The sequence below is a fragment of the Helianthus annuus genome, chromosome 1 (assembly GCF_002127325.2).
Source record: "Helianthus annuus cultivar XRQ/B chromosome 1, HanXRQr2.0-SUNRISE, whole genome shotgun sequence".
NCBI classification, from domain to species: Eukaryota; Viridiplantae; Streptophyta; class Magnoliopsida; order Asterales; family Asteraceae; genus Helianthus; species Helianthus annuus.
In genome coordinates this window covers 1,800,476-1,818,009 of record NC_035433.2, presented here as the reverse complement: position 1 = coordinate 1,818,009, position 17,534 = coordinate 1,800,476, and the positions used below count along the sequence as shown (strand labels likewise).

Sequence of the window (17,534 nt, the reverse complement as noted above, 5' to 3'; positions counted from 1 at the left end):
GTGATTGGTCCCCTCTCTCCTCTCTCCTCTCTCTCTCCTCCCCTCTTATCGGTGAGCCGCCACCTACCCTCCCTCCTCTCTCTACTCACCGCATCAATGGCGGTGTACTCCCCGACCGGTGAAACACATCCCCGAAGGGGTCCCCGAAATACACCCCGTACACCCTTATAACAACACCCAAAACCGGCGGTATTATAAACTAGTTGGTTTGTCTATCATATGAAAGCTTCGATTATCGATATGAGAGGTAGGATGGGCGTGATAATGATCGTGAGTACTCACGGTGATATGATTCTCTCTTTGATTGTTAACTTATGTAGTTGTGTGTTTAAATAATTATTTATGTAATTGTGTAATGTTTAACTATTTAAGTAGCAATTTTATTTTAGGCATGTATTGATTTAATTGTTTGTTTAAATGTTTAATTATTTAAGTATTAATTTTAGGCATGTATTAATTTAATTGTGTGTTTAAATGTATTAATTTACTTTTTATGTATGTACTTTAATTTATTTTTTCTTATTTTGATATTTTTTCTATTTGAATTATGTTTTTTTATTTGTAATTAAAGTGTATTTACTTTTTTGTGTTAAATTGTTTAATTTAATTTTTAACTAGCGGACATCACGTTAAAGCATGCGCATACGTCATACTAAATCAAGCCGAGTCGTTGCATCTCTCAGCTGTTATTTAGTGCGGATTATAACAAATCCATTGTGTACACATATTAGTAAGAAGAACTATTCGTGGCATAGTATTCTACACATCATCTAGAAGCCGAAAAATGTGGCCGAAAAATGTGGTGCCAGTTGATAGCAAACGTGCCAAACGACAACTATTTTGTCAAACCTTGTGCCAATGTGGTGCCGATTATAACAAATCCATTGTGTACACACGTTATTTTTTCAAACCTTTAAAATAACCTTCAAACCAATTGTCAAATGACCATAAATCTCACCAATTTAACCAAAACTCTTCGAATCTTTCAACTTCAATAATCCTACACGAACTCATTAAATCGAATTTAAAAATCGACAAAAAAAATTAGCATACTTTTTGTACAATTGTCGTTAGAACCCCTCGCTCGAGCCACGATTGTCATACCACAACCTAACCGTCTCCATTTTGCGAGTATTCGGCCCTTCACTACTTAACCCAGATTGGTGCAATATGTATTCACTCCTGGGTCGGCTGTATTCACTGGTGGCCTAGTCTTGTGTGCCCAAAGCCATTTTTCTGAATTTGATCATGTCTTCGTTGTACTGGGCCGTGTCATAGTGTGAGCTCCCATTGTTGAACGACCAGTGTCCTGTCTTGATCCCATTATCAAGATCAGACAATGATTCGGAGGCGAGAATAGTGGCAGACACACACAGCTCACAGCTGCACATGACAATGTCCTGCTCCTCTCATCTGTATTTCTTCCGTGACACCGGACGTTGTGGCCAAGTTGGACTACTCGACTGCCGGCAACTCCTTGGCTCTCCCCAGATGTGCGGAAACCCGACCTCCACCCGCCCGAAGGCACGACAATGGATTAATCGGTAAAACCTCGCCTCCCATCCAAGTCGAACCGGCGCCACCTGTATTTGCTCTTCACTTGGATGCCGCAGAAACTAATGAGGAGAGTGGGAATCGAACCTGAGTCACAAAGAACACCAATTCTTTCTCCAACCACTCCACTCATTGACAATATTTATTAGGTAATTAAAATTAAGTAGTCGTATTTTATTTAATTATAATTACATAAATATTTTCTAAAACATAAAGTTATAAAGTTATATGTTGAATTTTATAATTCTTTGTTTTACTTTTTATTTATTATTAATTACATATTTGAATCTAACAAATATTAGAGAAATAATAGATTATATATATTTTAGTTTAGTAATATTGCACTTCATTTTCTAATTTATAAACATTTAAAACCACATAATTCAATTTTTTTTTGGATCACCCAAGGCTAAGAGTACATTCTACTAAGCTCAAAGTTGTTGTTAATTTATAATGGTTAAATGGTTAAATTAGAAAAACAAAAAAAGTTTGTGGGTAGTTGAAAAGAGTGTTGCTAATGATTTTGTGGTATTAGAGTATTAATTTTACGCATGTATTAATTTAGTCGTGTTTTTAAATGTATTAATTTATTTTTTATGTATGAACTTTAATTTATTTTTTCCGATTTTGATATTTTTTCTATTTGAATTATGTTTTTTATTTGTAATTAAAGTGTATTTACTTTTTTGTGTTAAATTGTTTAATTTAATTTTTAATTAGAAAAACAAAAAAAAGTTTGTGGGTAGTTGAAAAGAGTGTTGCCAATGATTTTGTGGTATTAGAGTAGTTGATGGTAGAAATGGAGGAGACAATATAGGATTGGTGGGTTCTAAGATACATAAAAGAAACAGCTTCGTAATCATAAAATTTATATCGGAATGCTCATAACAAAACAAATGACACTGTGCTTTTATTGTTTAGTTACTGAGCACGTTATGTGAATAATAACATTAAAAAAAGAGTGAGGTGGAAGCTTTTCTTTGACTTTATATTAAACATGCGCACACAAATTCCTTCCACGCCCGCCCCTCTCACATTACTAGGCTCACAAGGAGGCCACACCCTGCTCACGCACATCGCGGCAATGTTCATCTGGGCATGGTGCTTATGCGGTAGCGCCCCTCTCATGCTCATCTTACGATACACAGATACCCTTAGCATGTAAAAAATATTAGAGAAATAATAGTAAAAAAGTATCCATACGTATTATCCAACAAGCATACCTTGAATTGTTTGTCATTCATATGGTTGCTAAAGTAAATTGCATAACCTTCACATTAATGAGATATGGTATCAACTCAATGGTAACTCTCACCAAAACTTGGTCACGAAATTTAACCGTTGTTGGGAAGCAGGTGGTGTTCTCCTTTTTCTTAGGTTCGAGGCAACCGGATCTTCAGCACTGATGAAGTTCCGAACAAGGCATTGCAACAACTTGTTAAGGTGTGTTTCAAAACAAGAAAATAAAGGCTTTAGAGGATAGAGTGTGCATCAAATCTATAAAAGTAGCACTAAGTTGTGGTGAAACCCAATCTTGATATAACAAATGGCCTCTTCCTAACTTTTCATTATTTCCAGGATTTTAAGACACCTATATTTAAAACTTTCTAAGTATTGTTAAAAGAAAAAATATTGTATTGAGTAGTATATATTTTTCTTTAAAGTTTACAATTTTAGGAGATACCAGTTTCTTGCAATTAATCATTTGTACCTTAGTGTTGTGTCAATTGGATTTTTCGAAGTGTTCTGAATTGACGTTTCTATCAAAACGTATGCTTTCACCTAGTTATATAGCTAATGTTATTAAATCAAATGTTTTTCAACTTAATCACCGCAAATGGAAAAAAAATTATAATATAAAATTGGTTTGAAAATGGGACTGTATCAAAATTTCACGTATCAACTTTATTTTCACAAATTTATTTTATTTCTTAAGAAGTTTGTTAGATATGAATGAGACATTAATTTATCTAAAATACAAAAAAAAAAAAAAAAAAAAAAAAAAACCTTTGTTTTAATGATTTTCTTTGGTTTAAAACTATTTATTTAGCTTTTTCCATATAACTATTTACTCTTACATCAATGTTTTATAGTTTTTCCCCAATCATTTTTCATAAACTATGGCTGATTCCTTTTATAATTAACTAGAATTACGACCCGCCGCAATGCGGCGGGGATTCTCTAGTTATAACTAAGTCGACTTAGGACCCGTACGTTATGTTGAACATGTCAAACGGGAAAAAATAGACGATGTAAACACGTTCACCCACACACGCACGTTGCGTCGTGTTAGCTCGCAAAATTTAGAACGAAACGTAAAAAAACGTTCAACCAAAGACGCACATTGCGATGTGTTAAGTCCCAAAATTTAGAACGAAGCATAAAGCGAAAAATTTGCAGAAAATGAAAACTATAAAGGACCAAAGTTGGAAGTAAAAAAAGTTGTGAGGATAGATTGCAAAAGATAACAAGTTTTGGGTTAAAAGTAAAATAAACAAATAGTTTTGGGTTAAAAATAATTTAAGAAATACTATTGGGTGAAAAGTTAAAAAAAATCATTTTTTTAGAAAACCCCCAAGCTAAGGTTACAACAACCATATGCATAACCATTTTTTCTTTGACAAAACCCCCCAAAGCCAAGATTACAATACATATATGCATTGACATGTTGCTTCTTTATAGTGTTTTAATTTAATATAATGTTTTAATTACTAAAAACAGAAATAAACTAGTCATAAAATCCGTTTCTTAATTGTACACTAGATATGGAATAATAAAGGGTTATTGGATTTTATCCCCCCTAATTATTGGCCATTGGCCGCTGCCACCCCTAAATATCACTTTGACGCCCGTCACCTTCAAGTTAACATTTAGTGTGTTCTGTCACCAGCTGTTAACTGATCACTAACTTTCGATTATGTTACTATACTTTTCGGGTGTCATAAGGATCTTAGGAAGGTTTAGGGATCTTAGCACACCCTCAAAAGTATAGTAACAACATCAGAAGTTAGTGATCAGTTAACGACGTGGTAACGGAACACACTAAGTGTTAAGTTGGGGGTGGTGGGCATCAGAGTGATAGTTGGAGGTGGCAGCGGCCACTAACCAGGGTGATAAAATCCAATAACCCAATAATAAACAACAAAAACAAATAATTAAATTTCAAAAACTTGTGTTTCTTTAGATTCACCAAGCTTGACTGTATGATCTTCCATTCCATCTTTCAACAAATTCAATTCCTCTTCAGTTAAACTGTTTTGAACAACTAGTGTTGCTTTGCTATCAGCCTTTTCAACTTCCACTGCCCAACTATAGATCACCATGCCACCAACAGCAACAAGCATCCCCATAATGTTCTTGAAAGTCAACTCTGAGTCAAACAAAAGCCAACCCAAAGTCAAAACACACACGGTTTTCATATGACCCAAAACTTGAAACGAAACGGCTGAAAATCGCCCTATGCAAAGATACTGGCTAATGTTGCAGAAAACCGCCAACGAGCATGAAAGGAGTATGAACAACTACAGTTATCATGAACACAGGATTATTAGTAACATGATATGGCATATACTTTATCACGAATAAATTCCAAATGACTTACGACTGCCCCAAACGATATGGTTTTCATGTAATCTGATACAAGATTTCCGCTTAGATAATAGTCGATGAACGGCCCAAATATAAGGAGCGAGAGGGCCTGAATAGGAGCCGTCTTACTCAATAATTCGAATGAACCGATAGAGTACTTGGTTTGCAATGAGCCTATTGACTGCATCACACAAAAAATCTTCCTTCATAAATCTGAGATAACCAAACAAAGATAAGCCTGACCAAACGGGCGGGTCAGGTCATCATGAGCTACTCGTGATCGGCTCGGTTAAAAGCTCGAACGAGCCGAGCCTTAACGAGCCCAAGCCCGAGCTCGAGCTTGAAATAGAGCTCGTTTTGTTATCGAGCCCGAGCTCGAGCCTGAAATACAAAGCTTGTTTAGGCTCGCGAGCCTAAACGAGCCTATACAAAATTTTAATTTTTTTATATATAATATATTAATAATGATGATAACATTGATGACCCGAGCACGAGCCGAGCTTTGGCGTGTTTAAGCGATGTTGAAGTGAGCTCGAGCCAAGCTTTTAGCTCGTTTAAGGTTGTTCTCAAAATAGTTCGAGCTGAGTCGAGCCGAGCTCGAGCTTTGGGTTTTACTCGCGAGCCGAGCTCGAGCTCAAAGAAGTAGGCTCGAACCGAGCCGAGCTCGAGCTTCATAAAAACCTAACGAGCCGAGCTCGAGCCTGGTCGAGCTCGGGCTCGGCCCGGCTCGTTTACACCCCTAAGGTCATGTAACGGGTCAAACTGGGTTCGGGTCAAAATGGGTGATTCTAAATATGTACCCACTTGCTTCGGATGAAAATGTGTTTTGACCAAAATGGACATGGGTTGAAACGGGTCGTTTTAGAAAAAAATAATATCATTTTCACGTATCTGCTTTATTATCGCAAAAAAAAGGCCATTTCAGATGATACCCGAATATGAGAAACGTTTACACATATAACATGTCTAGGTGTATAATTATATAAACTTGTGTGACATGCTTATTGGGGTATTAATGTACTTACAATTTGTTGCAATGATGTCGCGAAAACAGCTACACAAGCGCATATAAAACCTTTAGCGTTAACTTTGACGTCAGTGACAGTGCAAACACCGACGCCTATAACAACGACCAGAACAGACATTTTGACTTCCTTTGAGTATTGTTTATTATGAAGGATCCATTCCATCACACAAACCACTGGAATCATGCTCAGTTTTGTTATCTACGCCGCATAAAAACAAATGGTACTATTAGCGACAATCCAAGAGGGGGATCGAATTCGTTTTCTTTAAAGAATAAACGGTTGTTTAAACGACTAGAATGATCATGCTTAATTCGGACACACTTAAAATCATGTAACCTGGTAGAATCCAACTGAATTTAGCATGAGGCTGAGGTTCATCCCGGTGATGGACATATTTGCAACGACAGAAAACCACAGAAGTTCCCACAAAGGAACATGCTTTGATGCAGTGTAGCCGGTAGAATTTGATACAAACCCGACAAGAGCGGTTACAGCAAAGTGGAATCCGGTTAATGTTGTGGCTGGAAAAACAAACTAAACGAGTCAAACAGGTTGTAAATGGGTTATACGGCTCACATAATGTATAATAAATTAAGGGGTTGGCTAAACGTACCTATTACTAAATGCACCCTCCCCTATTGACTTAGACTGATTTTATTTTATATTAGGAAAAAACAAAAATACAGCTAGTGTAAGTACGTTCGCCTTTCTCTATGATTGTATATTAAAGTTTTTCCTTTTATAGGGCCCATATAAAAAATTGTCCTTTTATACGGCCCCTATTAAAAATTGCCTTTTTATACGACTCCAATAAAGACTGCTTTGACAAGGGGCACATTCATTAAAAGTAGACAACGGGTCGGGTATGTTCAATAAAACCGATGGGTTAAACGGGGCGTCGGGGCACAAACGGGTTTACCTATAAAATGTTTATTTCTTATTCAAACTTTATTATTTTTTAAACGGTTAACCAAGCAAACCCAAACATGAACCGCGGTTTGACATGATAATCAAAACCTGATCATAACTTATATAAAGGTAAGGCTAAACATACCCTCATGCATGTTTAACCACCTCATATGAGAAAACAGATCCTGCTACTAATATTGTACGGAAGAGGGGTACATTCAATAAAACCATAGAAGAGGTAGGGCTCGGCTTGTGGTTAGCTTTTATCCCGAGCTCGGGTATTGAATTTTCATGATTATAAATTTTATATATAATATATATTATTTAGTTACTTTTATATTAGTTTTATATATAATAATAATTATCATATAAATACATTTCTAATATATAAAATAAAGTATATATAATTAGAAAACTCGTTTAGGCTCACGAGCCAGCCAATGGCGGACCCAGAAATTATTTGCTGGAGGTGCGGAGAAGGTGTTCAACCATATTTTTAAGGGGTGCGATCGAGTTTTTTGCCTAAAATATACACTAAATTTTTTTTCAAGGGGTGCGGCCGCCCACCCTGGCCAAAGGGTAGGTCCGCCCATGGAGCCAGCTCGAGATGATGAGGATATGTAAAGCTCGGGCTCGGGCTCGTTTTGTAAATGAGACTCAATATCGGATAGCTGCTCATGATGGATGGGATGGGTGTGCAAATTAAATGAAGTTGAGAGAGTGAGTAATTACCGAATGTGAAAGCATATCCTCCGGTGGAGGACATGAGCTGCTTATTGGTCATAATAATTCCAACCGAGCTTACAATATTCATGGCCCATGCACCAACATCTGATACTCCATTTGGTTTCTTGATCTCCATCTCCATTATATTTTCTCAAGTCAATGGCGAAGAAGAAGAAGAAGAAAGAAGAGAACCCACCACACTACAGATCTCGAAGCAAGCAGTTTTATTTAAGAAGGTGGCAAAGGTATATAATAATAGGGGAAAGTGGGAGTAATAACGTGAGTAAGACGGCGATTGACATGAAAAGTAAGTATTCATGGACCAAAAATAGCTCCAACGAACACTTTCTGTTTTGGTTGTGAGATGTTGATTGATGCATCTCGTTTTTGTTGGGATTTTTATGACGTTGATCGGACGGGATTTACGCCGTGCAAACTGTACAAGGCGTGAAAAATCCGGGAGCAAGTTGACCATGTTATTAATTCATTGGAATTATCCAAGCTTATTATTAATTAACTAGTTGACAACCGTGTAATACAAATATTTCAAAATTCAATAAACCTAGGAATCAAATTTAAAAATTTTATATAGTAAAACACTTATACACTTTTATAGGTTATTGAAGAAACACCATCTGGTGATTAGTTTGTGATTTGGGTTTCGGCAAATAAGGTTAATCTTCTTTATCTCGTTCAAGTTGTGATGTGATGATCTTGTAAAACATTAAACACACCGTTAATCTCGTTACGAGGCGGGGAATAGGGGGCTCTCCTCATAACCACCCTCCAGCGTGAGAATAAGTATATGCTTTGAGGATATAAGTGTGTGATTAAGAGTGAGAAAGCAAGAGAGCAACATCCCTAAACCTGGAGGTGAAGGTCACTATTTATAGCCGGAGTGGTGTAGAAGGAGATGGGCTGATAGGCCTTGGGCTTGCAGTCGACAACAAGCAATATCTGTTTTGTCCCCTCTGCCACGACCGTTGGCGCTTCTAGGCGAGAGGAAAGCTGGCGCAGGCTGAATGGATCCACGTGGCCTGACCGTTGTCCTTGTTGTCTCGTCTGTCATCAGCGGCTAAGTGGAGATCGTGGAGCAGATGTCGGTGCACGCTGATTGGTGCCACGTATGCGTCCTTGTGTACCTTCTTGTCTCATGTATGATTGTTAATCGTGGAGCATGATCGGATACAGCCTGTTGAATGCTCATTGGTCCACTACTCTACCACTTGTACCTTTAGTACTTGTCCTTGGATTACCTGCACTTTTGTCCTCCGCGCGACCATTGGGGATATCCCGTGTAGCCGGCGCAAGGTCCAGGAAGTGAGGGTTTTCATCCAAGGAGCCAAGTGTGAAATCTGGTCTTGTGTTTACCTTGACCCCGCGCGCGACCTAGGTTACACCTGATTGGCCGGCGCGAGGTTGGGAAAGCTACCAAATTAGTCTGGGAAGAGTATGGTCTCGCGCGAAACCTGATTGGTCGGTGCAGGATTTGAGACCATACCCCTTTAGTTATCATTTCGTTCAGACTAAAAATAAAAATAAATTCTTCGAAGAAGTCAAAAGGAAGTTATCAAACGGATTCCGATTGACTTTGTTAAGACGACACTGAACCGTGTCATTCTCATCAAACTCTACGATATGAGATTTTAGCTTTTTAATTATGGACTTATGGCTTGTAGATTTTAGAATTTTTGTTTATATCATCATGTTTTATATATATTTGTGTCATTGTGTGTTTTTTGTGATTCATTGTCTTTTTTCCTCCACATTGTGTTATATTTTTCGGTATTGTGTTATATTTTGCGATCTATTGTGTCTTTGTGCACATTTCAGATTTAGCAGACTTTGTTGGATAACTTTAGCCTATCAGAATAATATTATATAAATATTTAATATTTGTAAACTAATAACTCTTGTGAATAATATTTAGAGTTACAAATCAAATATTAAAGTATTACAACTTAAAAAATAATAATTTTACCAATGCTATAACTTATAAAATCTAGATCTTTGTAACAACTACTAAGTTAGGAGACAATATGAGATTGACAAGTGTCCTTTTCAATTTAAAGAGGGAATGATATTATGGTAATTCTACCTTGAATCTGCTTACCTCAGATTTTCAACCGACCATAACTTTTTCATACGATAATATTTTTTTAATTACACTGTATTAACGAGCATTTCATTCTCTTTAATTTGAGCAAACTATTGCTATAGTTTTCTTAATTAATTTTTTTTTACAAGCTATAAAATTACGTGATTTGTGTAACGTTGCGTGATTGTGTTCTAATATGTAATTACTTACCATATGTGCAAGCAGTAACAAATGTTTAATGTGACCATACATCTATAATCACGTACCATATGTAACAAATGTAATATCACGTGATTAGGTTTGTAAACGAACCAAACGTTCAGTGAACCATTCGACAGGAAATTCATTCATGTTTGTTTATTTAATAAATGAACGAACATGAACAATTCTTTTTGTTCATTTAAATAAACGAACGAAGATGAACAATGTCTCGTTTGTTCATTTACGTTCATGAACGATCGTTTATGTTCGTTTATTTACGTTTGTTTATGTCCATTTATTTAAATTTGTTCGTTTGTGATCATTTATATCTGTTTGTTTATGTTCATCTTTTAAATTAGTTATTACTAATTAAGTTTAAAAATCTATTTAATTTTCTTTATCATCCCATAACTAGCTTTGACTTTCCGATTTCAAAACTTTCTTTTATATGATATTTATATATTTGATTTATATTTTCCAATTTAAAAGCAATATTTTCTATCATATGAAACGTGAATTAATGTTCACATATATTTAGGTTCTTCTTCTCCTCTACTATTTACAATTCAAAGCCTTGTTCAATTATGTTCGTTATGATTTGTTATGTTCTTTTATGTTCAATTATGTGTGTTTGTGTGGGTTTATGTTCGTGAACCGTTCGTTTATACTTTTACCGAACGAACATAAACGAACATGAACATGTTTATTTTCTTAACGAACGAACACAAACAAGAAAATCCGTTCATTTAAATGTTCATGTCCGATCGTTTGTGTTACGCCCTAACACGTTTTACCTTAAAAATGAAGCAGCGGAAAAGAGCTTTAAAATTTCTTTCCTTATTAACGACATTACTTTCGAGAAGGTTCCCAAAAGCTAAAATGTTAAACGTTCTATAAAAGAATTCACAACATTCATACTAAAATTTACATTTCTAGACGTTATATATTTCAACTATATGATCGATCTATCCGTGCAATCCTTGCTCTTGACTCGATCTACGTCCGCTTCACTTCCTAAGTAGCAGAAGAAGTCTGTGTATCACCTGTGGGCATCAAATACAACTTAGCCATTAGTCAACGACAACATCATATATCATTAATCTCATATAATTAAGGATTGAATAACGTTTGACAATTTAACATTAGTCCATCCAACTATCCTTACTCATCCTCTAATTCCGGGTTGGGCTTAAATTTCGTAAGAATCCGATGTACTCGTTCCTGCATTACATACCAACCTCAAACGCATAATTAGTAACGTTAAAACTCTACATATTTAAATCATGCACACGTACCATCTTACATGCATACATACTCCTCTACATACATACATACCTTTCTTACAACTTTACATACGTGCATACACTCATACATGTCTTTACACATACATACATACACAACCACATACGTACATATCTTTCCTACATCCTTATATAATCATACAATATTTACATGGGACTTAGACTTAGATTTATAGCCCATAGACATCTAAGGAACCATCAAAATCATGTTTGGAAAGTCCACCGTAGTCCACGGATAACAAACCGAAGCCTACGATACATAAATCAACTTAAATAACAAATTTTTAGGTTTTTGAACTTGGGGAGGGCGTCAGCGACGGCCCTAGGGTCGTCGGCGACCTCCCTTGCAATTACCCGTAGCCAAAAATCCCCGTAGACAGTCAAATAACCCGTCAGCCAAAAATTCACTTTCTGGAGCCCGTCGGCGACGCCCCCATACCCGTCGGCGACGCCCTCTAGAATTTGCAGGTTTCTGCAGTTCCGTTTCGTCGTCCGTACGCACTAAAACGCGCATAACTTTTGAACCGTTTACCCGTTTAACCTCCCGTTTCTTCCTACATGCTTGTAAATTCACATTCTATCATATTAACTTAAAATCCTACCTCCGGATTAAGGAAATTCTTAACTTACGTGCATTCGACATATTATCATTTTCTAACTATTTGACCCGTTCGTGCATTTATCAACATAATCTGTTTATTTGACCTCAATCTCATATGAACTTTAATAATTTCATTGGCACCTATCATAAAAGATTAAATTCTCGGACGTCTTGCATCCTCTTAACCCATTTTCGCTCAAAAGCTTATTTTTGACCCGTTATGGGTATTTGCGCACTAAGTGGACTATGACATACAAAACCCTATACTTCGCTTTCATACTTGTCCAAGACATTACTCTAATCGAATAGCTCGTTTCCAAACGACTTCTAAGGTCGTTTGCCAGATATACCTATCAAGGGCATTTTAGTCAACTATGCTCTATCCTTAATAACAAAGGAATTCCTTACATAAGTAACCAATTCCACTACTTAGCTATAATTTCTTAATCATACCTACCTTGCTCGGAGCAAAACTAAGATCCGTTTAATACTTCATTGACATCATACAATTCATTCCTATTTGACCTCAATTATCACATATAATTAAATTGCATATAACATTACATAAACAACTAAGAAGTGATTACGGAATCACTTACCTTGTGCATTCGTGTTCATACCCGCTTCCTTGCCTCGTCTTGTCCCGTTAGCCTTCCATGCTTGGTCCATGCTAGTGTGGTTCCTATTCTTTCATGCCGTCATGCCATAATAATGTTAGTATTCATGCTCATTCATATTAACACACATTTTCCAACTCTTATCTACATTGACTTTCACTAACACGCATACGACATGATTTGTCAACCACATAGTTCAATATTTTTGAAATCCAAATTCGTTATCACACATAACACATAATTGATCTAACACATATTCCATGATCTCTCGATTCTTATATTTGTGTCAAAATGCCTAACCATGCTATAAATTCTCTGTTGACTTTCAGAAAGTTAACCTTCTAGCATATAACTTCCAATTTCGAACACGCATTTATGTTGATATAATAGACCATATTAATGACATCATATTAATTTCATACATAATGTTGTATAACACATACAACTACATGATCACCTAGTCACATACACAATATACACAACCAATTTACACATACTTATGCTTTCATAACTCTACATTCGACAACCGCATTGTTCAACATTCACTTAATCAAAATTATCATCTTACATACGTACACGACATAACTCCAACATTATCACTTATCAATAAACTATTCATTTCACATTCGTACACATTCACTCTTAATCACCATAAATCAAGCGCATCAATTACATGGCGAGCATCACACCATTGAAGCATAAGGTACAAGTTCCTAATGCATAATTTTACCAAACCATACATTCAAATCCGAATTCTCATATGGACTCCACCTTAAGCACACTTAACTTATTATTTTGCTAACGGCTACACCATAAGCACCTTCTATACATACTTACCCACAACTTTCATACAATTTCACAATTTTGCTCTCTTAGGCATTTCATCGAACACTTGGCGGGTGTACTACTAACAAAACATTATGTACAAGCATTCTTTGCATATTCTTACTAGTTCATATCAAGATCATCAAATTCCCCTAACCTCACCTAACTTTCATCCTAGATCAAGGTCATTAACAATAATCCACAATATCCAACTTCATATATATCAAAACTATATTTGGTTTAGCACATGCAACATCATCATCTTCATAACATTACTTCTACAAGTGGGTTTTTCACAAAACCTCAAATAGCATCAAAATCGTGTATAATTCGCACTCCATACGATAACCTTAACATATAATCATGCTCAATTTCACACAATTTCGAGGATTGATCATAACCCAATTCATACAAACATCATCAAATCCAAAATTACAACTTACCATGTATTTGTTAGGGCTAGATGACCAAGAAATCATTGACATGCATGAGTACAACTACGATTAGGGCTTCAATTGGCTGAATTTCTTGAACTCAATTGAAGGAGAAGGGTTTCTCCTTTCCTGCCTTTTGTTCGCGACCCACAAGACCCAAAATTGGGTTTTTTTTTTCCTTTTTCCCCCATGTTTTTAATTAAAACATCTTTCCACTTGCCCCTTTTTAACCCCTATAGTTTGTTTATTATCTTGTTTGGTCACAAAGAAATTCATTCTTTGTTATTGAAGTTACATTTTAACTAAACTAAATAACTTGGTTACCTCATATTAAGCTTTAGCATAAGGGATCAAGTTATCAAATTTAAATTCGGATTTTGGGGCGTTACAAGTCTACCCTCCTTAAAAGAGGTTTCGTCCCCGAAACCTTGCTCATTCTTACTCTTACCCCCTTTTCTTTGTACTCATTTAGAGTGCGTAATACAATACGAATATATTCAAGATCTTGGCTAAGATTTTACTCATAATTGATATACTTGTATGCATTGTCCCTACTTACTTAAATTAAGCAAACTTTACCTTCACAAACACATGAAAGGTCATAAACTTATCCAGAGCCCTTATTAGTGTCATTTTTACTTTTTGTGATTTATTTCATTCTATTATTATATCATATACATTGTTTCATTCTGCTCACCACGAGCAAATCCTATCATCCCGTTACTAAAGTCCCTCCTACTTATATTTCACTTCCATAGAAGGGTCGACGTATCATTATACGCATATCATAGACTTTCGATATGCCAATTCTTACTTATAATCACCCTTCTTAAACTCACTTATCCATACTTAACACGAAAATTAGGCATTATTTCCATGGTCACTTTTGTTATTTATGCCATGCGTATCTTTTCTACAATGTCTTGTTCAAATGAACATGGCCAACAAGCCGAGCATCAAGGTTAGTATTTCTTACGATACTTGTCATCTCTTACATTCTATCAGGATTTCCACAGTTACGAGCATTCAAGTTCTATACCACTTGGCGATCATTACGAACATTTTGAAATTCATTCTACATTTTTGCATTTCGGTTTGTGTATATATATATTCTATTCTAATACATCAGTCTCTAGTCGAGTCATAACCTCCTATTTAAGTTATAACTTTTTTTATACATACCTGACGGAAGTAGATTCCGTTGATTTGTTATCCATACCTTACGAAGATCATTCCTTTCCGATTAGTGACATTGCGTGTCCATTAATCAAGCTCACCTACGAGTACAAAACTTAAAATATCAAAACATTAACTAATGAGCCCAAATGGCAATCGCCATCTGACCCGCATGACCCGTTTATCCTTTCGACCTTCTCGCACGCAACGCATTCGCATAAATACATTCATATATATATAAATATATATGAAAATTTAAGCATAGTTTGAATCATATCACTTAAGAAACATTTACTTGTCTGGTTCGTAATTACTTACACCTTCGGATATTTTCACTCCTATCATACTTTTGTTCATTTGCTTTACGTTTACTTATATGACTTGTGTGACATAATTATGGTCAGACTATTGACTTCTTCTCAAGTAGACTAGCTTTAGTCGTTTATACCTTAAATCCGTTTCGCGGATTCGAACACCTTACTTATACCTTTCGTACCTTTCATGTTTTGAATCCGTCTCACGAATTCAAATATTGCATTCACCTCTTTCATTCTTTGAAGCCGTCTCGCGGATTCAATCATTTCGTTCATGCCTTTCATTCCTTGAATCCGTCTCGCGGATTCAAGCATTGCATTCGCATATTTCATTCCTTGAATCCGTCTCGCGGATTCAAGCATTGCATTCGCATATTTCATTCCTTGAATCCGTCTCATGGATTCAAGCATTGCATTCGCATATTTCATTCCTTGAATCCATCTCGCGGATTCAAGCATTGCATTCGCACATTTCATTCCTTGAATCCGTCTCGCGGATTCAAGCATTGCATTCACATCTTTCATTCCTACAAAGTACTCTCAATCCCCCGAGAGTCTTACTACCCATTTCACCCACACGCCTAGCTGCTACCAAACTCTATCGGACATACCTGTAATAATTATCACGGTCTCACGAACGTCATACGTTTCTTGTGTACTGGCCAGGTACACATTCCACGTACTAGTTTCGTGTCTTCGCGTAATCGCCACCTTATGTCTGAAGAATTTAGTTTCGGCTCGTGTAACATTTTCAAAACTTATTTACCATGTCGTTATCATAATTTGTTCAAAATTTTTCTTTCACTTGCTTAACCATACCATTTCATACGCCCATACGTTAGGTTTACGTACCTGGGGTCAATTCGTTTCATTACTTGCCTCGATGTCGGTCCTAGACCGCATTCACGGATCATCTCTTCCAACAATTGCGCTTACCCTTCACAAAACATACTATTAGTTTCCTTCAAATACATAATCTAATACATACTTACATTCGCTTTTGCCTTTAGGCCTCGATCGAGTCTTGGATTGCACGGGTTCTTGGTCACGAGAGCACACCGGTTTGAGTTCAAGTATTTACCTCCTGTTACTTGATTCTCTCAAACCAGGGCTCTGATACCAACTTGTTACGCCCTAACACGTTTTACCTTAAAAATGACGCAGCGGAAAAGCGCTTTAAAATTTCTTTCCTTATTAACGACATTACTTTCGAGAAGGTTCCCAAAAGCTAAAATGTTAAACGTTCTATAAAAGAATTCACAACATTCATACTAAAATTTACATTTCTAGACGTTATATATTTCAACTATATGATCGATCTATCCGTGCAATCCTTGCTCTTGACTCGATCTACGTCCGCTTCACTTCCTAAGTAGCAGAAGAAGTCCGTGTATCACCTGTGGGCATCACATACAACTTAGCCATTAGTCAACGACAACATCATATATCATTAATCTCATATAATTAAGGATTGAATAACGTTTGACAATTTAACATTAGTTCATCCAACTATCCTTACTCATCCTCTTATTCCGGGTTGGGCTTAAATTCCGTAAGAATCCGATGTACTCGTTCCTGCATTACATACCAACCTCAAACGCATAATTAGTAACGTTAAAACTCTACGTATTTAAATCATGCACACGTACCATCTTACATGCATACATACTCCTCTACATACATACATACCTTTCTTACAACTTTACATACGTGCATACACTCATACATGTCTTTACACATACATACATACACAACCACATACGTACATATCTTTCCTACATCCTTATATAATCATACAATATTTACATGGGACTTAGACTTAGATTTATAGCCCATAGACATCTAAGGAACCATCAAAATCATGTTTGGAAAGTCCACCGTAGTCCACGGATAACAAACCGAAGCCTACGATACATAAATCAACTTAAATAACAAATTTTTAGGTTTTTGAACTTGGGGAGGGCGTCGGCGACGGCCCTAGGGTCGTCGGCGACGGCCCTAGGGTCGTCGGCGACGGCCCTTGCAATTACCCGTAGCCAAAAATCCCCGTAGACAGTCAAATAACCCGTCAGCCAAAAATTCACTTTCTGGAGCCCGTCAGCGACGCCCCCATACCCGTCGGCGACGCCCTCTAGAATTTGCAGGTTTCTGCAGTTCCGTTT

The 17,534-nt window shown here is 36.4% G+C and overlaps 1 protein-coding gene and 1 long non-coding RNA gene across 2 annotated transcripts; both read right to left on the bottom strand.

Annotated features, from left to right (window-relative positions):
- Positions 1-4,229: 4,229 nt before the first annotated feature.
- On the bottom strand, positions 4,230-8,269 carry LOC110942141 (UDP-rhamnose/UDP-galactose transporter 3). The gene is made up of 5 exons (XM_022183872.2): positions 7,812-8,269; positions 6,507-6,691; positions 6,168-6,368; positions 5,156-5,323; positions 4,230-5,075 (listed from the first exon to the last, which is right to left on the bottom strand). The coding sequence occupies exons 1-5, from the start codon at positions 7,945-7,947 to the stop codon at positions 4,710-4,712; spliced, it is 1,056 nt and encodes a 351-aa protein (XP_022039564.1). The 5' UTR covers positions 7,948-8,269; the 3' UTR covers positions 4,230-4,709.
- Positions 8,270-11,252: 2,983 nt separating this feature from the next.
- LOC110942131 lies at positions 11,253-14,028 on the bottom strand. The gene is made up of 3 exons (XR_002594629.2): positions 13,892-14,028; positions 12,606-12,693; positions 11,253-11,325 (listed from the first exon to the last, which is right to left on the bottom strand). It is a non-coding gene; the product is annotated as an uncharacterized LOC110942131 (long non-coding RNA).
- Positions 14,029-17,534: the final 3,506 nt, after the last annotated feature.